The sequence below is a fragment of the Mus musculus genome, chromosome 5 (assembly GCF_000001635.26).
Source record: "Mus musculus strain C57BL/6J chromosome 5, GRCm38.p6 C57BL/6J".
Classification (NCBI taxonomy): Eukaryota; Metazoa; Chordata; class Mammalia; order Rodentia; family Muridae; genus Mus; species Mus musculus.
In genome coordinates this window covers 76,355,547-76,364,057 of record NC_000071.6, presented here as the reverse complement: position 1 = coordinate 76,364,057, position 8,511 = coordinate 76,355,547, and the positions used below count along the sequence as shown (strand labels likewise).

The 8,511-nt window shown below is 41.9% G+C and overlaps 1 protein-coding gene across 1 annotated transcript in view; it reads left to right on the top strand.

Moving 5' to 3' along the window:
• The first annotated feature begins 280 nt into the window (after positions 1-280).
• The window catches only part of Nmu (neuromedin U), a 30,283-nt gene continuing 22,052 nt past the window's right edge, over positions 281-8,511 (top strand). Inside the window, exons 1-2 of the mRNA NM_019515.1 lie at positions 281-503; positions 5,649-5,707. Coding sequence (NP_062388.1) covers positions 386-503; positions 5,649-5,707 — 177 coding nt within the window. The 5' untranslated portion in view covers positions 281-385. The remainder of the gene's footprint in view (positions 504-5,648; positions 5,708-8,511) is intronic.

The following is an 8,511-nucleotide window of genomic DNA, read 5'->3' as shown; positions in this document are numbered from 1 at the left end:
CTGGGAGGCTGCTACCCCCTCCGGCTCCCACCCAAGTCCTTCCACAGGTGGGAGTGGACCGCCATGGTTTAATTCCATTCTCCAGCTCAGAGCCAACTGCGTGGTGTCCTGAGTCAGACACTCGGCCAGGGAGCGCGTGTCCTGCGGGGGCGGCAGCAGGTCCGGGTGACGCCAGGGAGCCAGGGGCGGCGAGGTCACGCGTGAAGACCACGCCAGCCCAGCCCACGTGTGCGCCAGATTTAAAAGTTGGTGGCGCGCGGAGATGGTCACTTTGGTGTCTGAGCTCAGCAAGAGGAGGCGCACAGGACACGCTGAGGGACAGCTAAAACACCCGCACAACACAGGGTACCAGGTCCCCAGTCCAGAGCCGCTTGGAGGGAAGGAGATGTCGCGAGCAGCGGGTCACCGTCCAGGGCTGTCCGCAGGACAATTGGCTGCTGCAACCGCATCTCCTCTCCTGTCACTGCTGCTGCTGCTCGCCTGCTGTGCAGACGCTTGCAAAGGTAAGATGCCGCCCTCCCCCACCCCCATCCCCCCAACCACTACCACCTCACGGGACCCCCTCAGGCTGCCACTGCACCGATTTCTCTCCTCTACCTTCCTTGCTTCTTCTCTGGGCTTCTAGAATCCACTTTCCACTGAAGCCAGGATCTGGCCCAGGACTGCAGACGTCTCCGGCTGAGGAAGGTGCAGGGCGGGCTGCAGACTCCATAACGGGAGTTTAAAAAAATTAAAAACATTTTCCCTTTCATTGCAGTTATTGGAGGGACTGATGGTTGAAACAAAGGTTCGCTGCTCCCCTTGCTGAGGCAAGATAAAGTTGTGCTGCACTGCACCTCCTGGGAGGCGGGCTGTTGAGTTACAAAGTGGAGCAGAGACCCGGGCTTACAGGTTTTCAGGATTAGAGTTCTCATCACAGAAAGTTGAAGGAAGCACTTGAGGCTAATCCGGGTTTCCAGTGATGGGCACTTAAAGCTGGCAAGGCAGGTGGGATTTGATGGCAACAGGGACCTCCCGAATGTGGCTCCCAGGAAACAAGAAAAGCAAGACCAGGGAGGGAGGTCCAGATGAGTGGCAGAGCAAATTGTATCCTTTGATTCTGTCAAGGACATTTAGTTACCAGGTAACCTGGTTGGGGGCGGGGGGGGGGGGCTGTCATTCCTGCTTTCTGAGGGTCCTTTAAATTCTAAACACTACCTTGTTACAAATGTGAATTCTCCGATTGCTGCCCAGGTCAGTAGGCTGTTCATTTTTTAGAAATGTTGAGGATTTAAAACATCACAAACCGCAGAGAACTGTGGAAGCTCATAGATGAGCCAGCCCTCAATTAGAGCTGGACAGAGACGAGTATTCTTTTCCTGGCCTGTCTTTGTTGCCTTCATTTCATCATTTTAATTTTTGTTCCTGAGACATTGAAGGAGAACAGGCTCCCTTGTCTGAAAGCCTGTTCAAAAGAGACGGTGGCAGGGACAGTATGATAGCCCATCTGATAAAGGTGCCTACTACCAAGCATGAAGACCAAAGTTTAAGGCTGGGTGTGGTGGCGCACACCTTTAATCCCAGCACGTGGAAGGCAGAGGCAGATGGATCTCTGTGAGTTCCAGGCCAGCTTGGTCTACAAAGTGAGTCCAGGACAGTCAGGGTTACACAGAGAAACCCTGTCTCAAAAGAGAGAGAGAGAGAGAGAGAGAGAGAGAGAGAGAGAGAGAGAGAGAGAGAGAGAGAGAGAGAAGAAAGAAAAAACAAAGAAAAGAAAAGAGAACTTGAGCTCAATGCCCAGGGCTCACAGTTGTCCTCTGAAATAAAGAAAAAACAAATTGCAAGGTGGCAACCACACAGTAGCATATTATTCTTGTGTAGTAGTGATTCACCATGATTTATACAAGCTAAATTATCCTTTTCTCTTTTAAATACTTCATTAGAAATATTAGAATGATAATTTCATTTACCTTCTTAAGGAAGAAAATAATTATAAGGGTTCTTTGTTTTCTTTTTAAAGAATTCAGATGCAACTCTTTGAATATCATTAAAATTCTTTATTGTGATCATAAAAAAATAAAAAGAAGTCAGGTTTATTTACTATATTGCTAAGAGATCAGCAGCCAGGCAATAGTAGATAACTCCCTGTAGCCAGATAGCCATAGTCTTTATTTGTATTTATTTATTTAAGATATATGGGTGTTTTGTCTGCATGTATGCCTGTGCATTACCTGTGTGCCTGGTGACCAAGGAGGTCAGAAGAGGGTGTGGCATCCCTTGGGACTAGAGTTCCAGCTGGTTGTGAGCCCTGAGAAGTAAACCCAGGCCCTTTGGAAGAATTCACAGTGCTCTTAGCCATGGAACCAACCCTGGTAACTACAGCTATAAAGATTGTTTTGTTAGGGGGGAAAACTATGTTTTCTATGCAGGTTGCATGCAAGTGGCTTGTGATAGCTACTGCAGCTATAGGAAATGACTGACTTGGATAACTGAGTGGTCCATAGGTTCCTAAAAAAATAGATGAGCCTTTAGTTTTATTTCCAAAAGAGCAAATCCGCTGGCTAAGTCACATCACATCATAAGTAACCTTGGTATTATTCAAACAAAAGGCTCCCTTCACTCTCAGGAAGTGCCCTGGCTGCGCATTTCTGTCTTCATTCCCTTTCAGACATGAAAAAAACAAATTTCATTAAAAAAAAATGTAGTGAGGTCAGGCAGAGGGGGGGGGGGGAATCAATAGCCAGTGTAATCTGCATTAGTCCCCAACGTGGGGGTGGGGGCATGCATGGCATACACATAAGTAAAAGTTGGCGGTGATCTAACAAGAGTGATCAGTACATAGGTGTATCTAGCTATATCTAAAAATGACACAAACAAATGTCATAAAACCAGAAGAAAACAAGTGTCGGAAAAAGTATCATCTTTAGCAAAAAACAAAACAGAGCAAAACAAAACAGGAGCAGAGTACATGAGGACAGAGATGGTAAGATGATAAAGAGAAGCCAGACTTGCAGGGTGGAAACACTTCACTCAGAGAACATGTTTGAAGAGGGAAATTTCTCATAAAGAGGAACACATTTTGGGTGTCTGCCAGTCATTCGACTATGCCTGCAGCGGTAAGAGATCACAGCCAAGACTGATTTAAAGCATGTCTTCCCTGCTTAGTGCTTTCATTCATTGACTGATTGGAAACCTTCAATTAGTAGTAACTGATTCTCAGATGCTAACTCTTCAGGGAAGGGTTTGGGAGATCGCTGGTGCCACCTTCACAATAATCAGGTCTGTTTTCTTACATAGCTCATAAGTAGAAACAGCTCACTAAAGGTGAGTGGAAGCTTCCATTTTAGTGACCTAGGGGAGAACAGTGGTGTTGTTTTGGGGAATATGGATAGCAGTACAAATACTGATTTCTTCAAGCGAGGTGTAAGGCCTGCATGCAAGGTGACATGGGTTGAGTGTGCCTTCCAAAGCCTGTGCTTTCGGATCTTGGTTCTCAGTGTGATAACTCTGAGAGATAATGAAACCTTGAGAAGTGGGGTTAGTGGGACATAGGTGGAAGACTGGGGACACTGCCCTCAGAAGGGATTAAAGGTGTTCCCTTGGAACTCTGGTTCCTTGGAGAGTGGGTTGTTTAAAGCTGAGATTGGTTCCTCCCTGCCCTTTGGCTTGGTCTCTCATTACACAATTGTTCTAGCTGGTTCTCTATCCACCCACAAGGCCCTCACCAAAGGTTGGAGCTTAGACCTTCAGTTTCCAAAACTGTGAACTAAATAAATCTCCTTTCTTTACAACTTAACCCAGCAGAAACCAGACTATGCCACCAGGTGGCTTAACAAGAACACTGTATCGACTCTAGTAAACAGTCAGAAAAAGGGAGAGAAAAGGCCATGTTCCTGTGTTAGGGTTCAGTTCAATGACCATGGATTTCTATCAACTATAGCAAACCATTTTGATGTGGGGGTTCATCATATCCCAAGACTGTGCTTCTGTGTCTTGCAGAAGGGCCACAAGAGCACCCCCTCCCTTTTTATTTTGATATTAGTGGTTAGAACTGTTAAACACAATGGCAAATTCTAAGTGGCTCCTGGATACTTAGGGTTTGGAAGGAGTCATCCTCCCAGTGGAAGTATGGGCCAGTGAGGACTGGCTCTAATGCGGAACAGCTGAGTTGGAGACTTCATTTTTGTCCTGGGGTGGAGAAGAGTTGGGACCATAACACTGCATTCTTTAAACAGAAATGCCAGCTTTGGGGAATTAGCTGAGAGATTAAAGGCATTTGCTGCTCATGCAGAGGACCTGGGTTCTGTTTCCGAGCAACCACATGGGATCCTGTAGCTGTCTGTGACTCCAATTCCACGGGATCTGATGGCCTCTTCAGGCACAAGACCTGTGCAGAGTGCACCTGTACACATGCAGACAAATACTCAAACATAAAACGAAGATAAGTAAGTGACAGAAATGCCTGTCACATGGAATCTCAGAATCAGTAAGATCTCCAAGTACTTGACATGAAGATTTAAAATCACAGATTAATCCTTTCGCGCAAGCAGAAAGGGCTCAGAATGCGTGACTCATCAGGCAACTGTGGCCTGGCGTGAATGATTGTGATATGGTGAGCAATTTATCACTTAAGAGTGTGAAGGACTTTTCCATAAAAGAGGGTTCCATAAAAGGGGGTTCTTAACAGGGGGTCCCACCAGGTTCTGAACTTAACCAGCTCTTTATATAATGCTTCTAAGTTGTTTGTAAATCTCACCACCACAGAAAGGGCTGCCGTTGCTAGTGAAAAGTCTTATATGTGTATGGCCCTTGGTTTGAGTCCTAGGGCACACAGGCATGCACACATGTGATCTGTGCACACATGCACCCACAAACACACACCACAGCATAATTAGGTCAATAACACAGAAAATGTCATTAATTACTATAACTTAAATAATAATAGGAAAAGCCTGCTAGAACTTGAGCCAATATTGAGTATAAAGTAGAAGACTTAAGGAAAATAGGACTCATCCGAATTTATAGTCAGTCAAAGATGTTTGGCAATATTCATTGAAGCCAAGCACAGAGGTACACATCTGTAATTACAGCACTCAAGAAACTGAGGCAGGAGGATTGTGATTTGTGGGCAGCTTGGGAGACATAGTGACTCTGTCTCTAAAATAAAACAAAACTAATCACATGGTTTTTGCTACCCATTTACTTAGGTAGCCTTAGGCAAATCAGCTTGCTTCTGTTTTCTTCTCATGAGTTAGAAATAATAATAATAAGAATAATATTTCTCTGGGAAGTTTGGCATGAGGATTAAGGACATTATGAATTTGAATTGCTTATCATAGCTTTGCATATATTATTGCATTGTTTCCTCTTTCAGGCAAATTGAATAAAAAAGCAGCTATGAGCATTCAAATGAGTTTTTATGTAAAGATAAGGGCAATTCATTCTTGAGAGTATTATCTCCACTATGTTACTGGGACGTTTTTGTTAAACATGACTTTTTATATAAGGTCAAATGTTGAATTAGCTTGGTAGTAATTTATAGCAAAAAAAAAAAAAAAAAAAAAAAAAAAAGACAACCAGAATCTGAAAAGGAATTGCATAGAAATAATTAATTTGAAAAAGAAACATAATATAATAACATTAATGTATATTCAAAACTTTATTTTTAGGTGTGCCAATATCACCTCAAAGATTGCAGCCAGAACAAGAACTACAATTGTGGAATGAGGTAAGTTACTCTTCCAAAAAGTAGGAAAAACTTCCATCTTCTTTAAGATTATTACGGTAAAGTGAAATGTTGTGATTGAACTTTGGGGGAACTAATTTTACCAACATTGTGGTATCATAATTGTTAAGAGTGTTTTATTAAAATAAAAAGTAAAAAACACCTATAATTCTAGCACTTAGGAAGCTGAGATGGGAAGAGTCCTGTAAGTTTGAGACTAAACTGAGGTACATAATGATATATAGATATACAATTCACATATTCATATGTGTATGAATCTATATGTTCCAAGATCCTATCTCAGGTAATACTAAAAGAGAAAAGGAAAGATAAAATGAAGTAAAACAGTAAATGGTAAGAATTAAAAGGCAGAAGCAAACTTTAAAACGGGGTAATTATAATAAATGTGAACATGCTAAAATACACCACTTAAAGACATAGATTCTCATTTGCATTTGTGTTCTAGCTGTTAATGACTCAGGAATAACCACCTATTAAGACTCACACCTAAGAGCTGAAGGTGCACCTTGTGAACAAATGCTTGCTTGCCTAGCATTTGTGAGGCCCTAGTTGAATCTCTAGGTACCCCTTCCATCATGCACACACACATACACACACACACGCACACGCAAAGAACCACACACATCATGGGTAGTGATTAAGATATGGAAGAATGGAAATGATATATAAAGCAAATATGAACTGAAAGAAAACTGGTGTGGTAGTCCTAATAGCTAATAAAATAAAATTCAGACATGCAAGCTATCAAAACTGACAGTTAACCATTTACATACATATAAAAGATGGACAAGAAGATGTAGCCATCATTATTAATGCATACCAATGAGTTAGCCTCAAGTTCTACCAGCCTAACAAGTGGTAGAAAATCATGGGGAAAGTAAGCATTAAAGAACAGAACATGTTAGGTTAGAAAGTAAGGTTTCGTATACATTTCATAAATTCTAGTAGAGTTTCCCAATTATAATGCAATACAATAAGAAAATAGCAAATTCATGACTTAAGCTTCCCATTTGTTTGGGAGATAAGTAACATTTATGACAAATAGCCCTTAAACAAACAGGAAATTAGAATTTAATGGTAAAAACATTAAAATCAAAATTAGTAGGCTATAGCTAAGACTGCAGAGAACATTATACTTCATTATAAAAGCACAAAAGTGTAAGATGTGTGCAAGGCTACCTGTGCTTCAGAAGGTGGCCTACACCTATGCACACACCAGCAGCACTGGAAGAGTGCATGCTCGTGGGAGGGAAAAGAGTTGGGAGGTGGGGGATGGGAGGGAATGCAGTAGCTTTGATCAATATACACACACACACACACACACACACACACACACACACACACACACACACACGTTAGTTCTTAAATGCCCTGAATTAAAATTTTTTCTTATGTCATCCGCCTACCTAGCTAAGTACCTTCTCTACTTTTTCTGTCTTCCTAAAAGTTTTGTTAATCTTCCATTGCAAGCGTAATCAAAGACTTTAACCAAGTTCGTTTGAGATCAGCAACAATCTTTTCTTCCACTTCACTGTGACAGTGAAGACTTGCATTAAGTTTCTTGTGGTTGCAATGCTTGAACTGATACAAGAGTTCACAAGACTTTTGTCTGTAGTGCCAATATATAAGAATCGGTGACATTTCTTTTCACTAGAAGAAAGTAACATAACAATATAGTTTAAAACATAATTGGCTTTCTGAATCCATGAGTTAGCTGTATGTCTGCAGATTCAACCAACTATGGATTGAAAAAATTTAGCAGTGAAAAAAAACGTATCTTTCCTAAGTCTATACAGACTCTTTCAGTTGTTATTTCCCAAACAATATACTGTAATGACTATTTACATAATAGTCACATTGCATTAAGTGTTACAAATAGTTTAGAGGATATAAGTTTAAAGGATATAAGAGGATATGGCTTATACTCAAGTATAAGTATACACTGCTTTGTTTGAGGAACATAAGCACCTATAGATTTTAGGGTTCTCAGGGGTGCTGGAACTCATCCCTACAGATACTGAGAGACAATTGTGTATCACCCACAATGACTATAAAAGGCAATAAATAGTAAAAATACACAGTACATAAAGGAAGGAAAAAGTAAATGTTAATAAAAGATAACCACGTGACTAGATGGAGAGATCTTTTATTATTATTGTTTTTTACACTCCAAATTTTATTCTCCCACCCCATAGCCCCCCCTGACTGTTCCACATCCTATACCTCTTCCCCGAGGATGTCCCCACCCCTAACCCCACCTGCTCTCTAAACTCCCTGGGGCCTCCAGTCTCTTGAGGGTTAGGTGCATCTTCTCTGACTCAGCCCAGACTTGGCACTCTTCTGCTGTATGTGTGTTGGGGGCCACATATCAGCTGGTGTATGCTGCATGTTTGGTCAATGGAACAATAGTGTATTGGGTGGGGGTTGTTGTTTTTAAGAACGTCTGTCGTGTGTGTGTGTGTGTGTGTGTGTGTGTGTGTGTGTGTGTGTGAGACAGGGTCTCTCACTGGGATCTGGGGTTCACAAACAAGACTTGACAGGATGATTGGTGAGCCCATGATGCTGCCCATCTCTGTTTCCCCAATACTGATTTCAAATATGGTGGCTTTTTATGTGAGTGTTGGGGATCCAGCTCATGACCTCAGCCTTGTGTGGCAAGGACTCAGAATAATTCATCTGATATGATAAGAGTACCAAACCTTCCTCAAATTAATCAAACCAAAGCCCATGACATCAGCATGTTTTTATTTAGAATAATTCCACTTACTATATATGTGTGTGTGTGT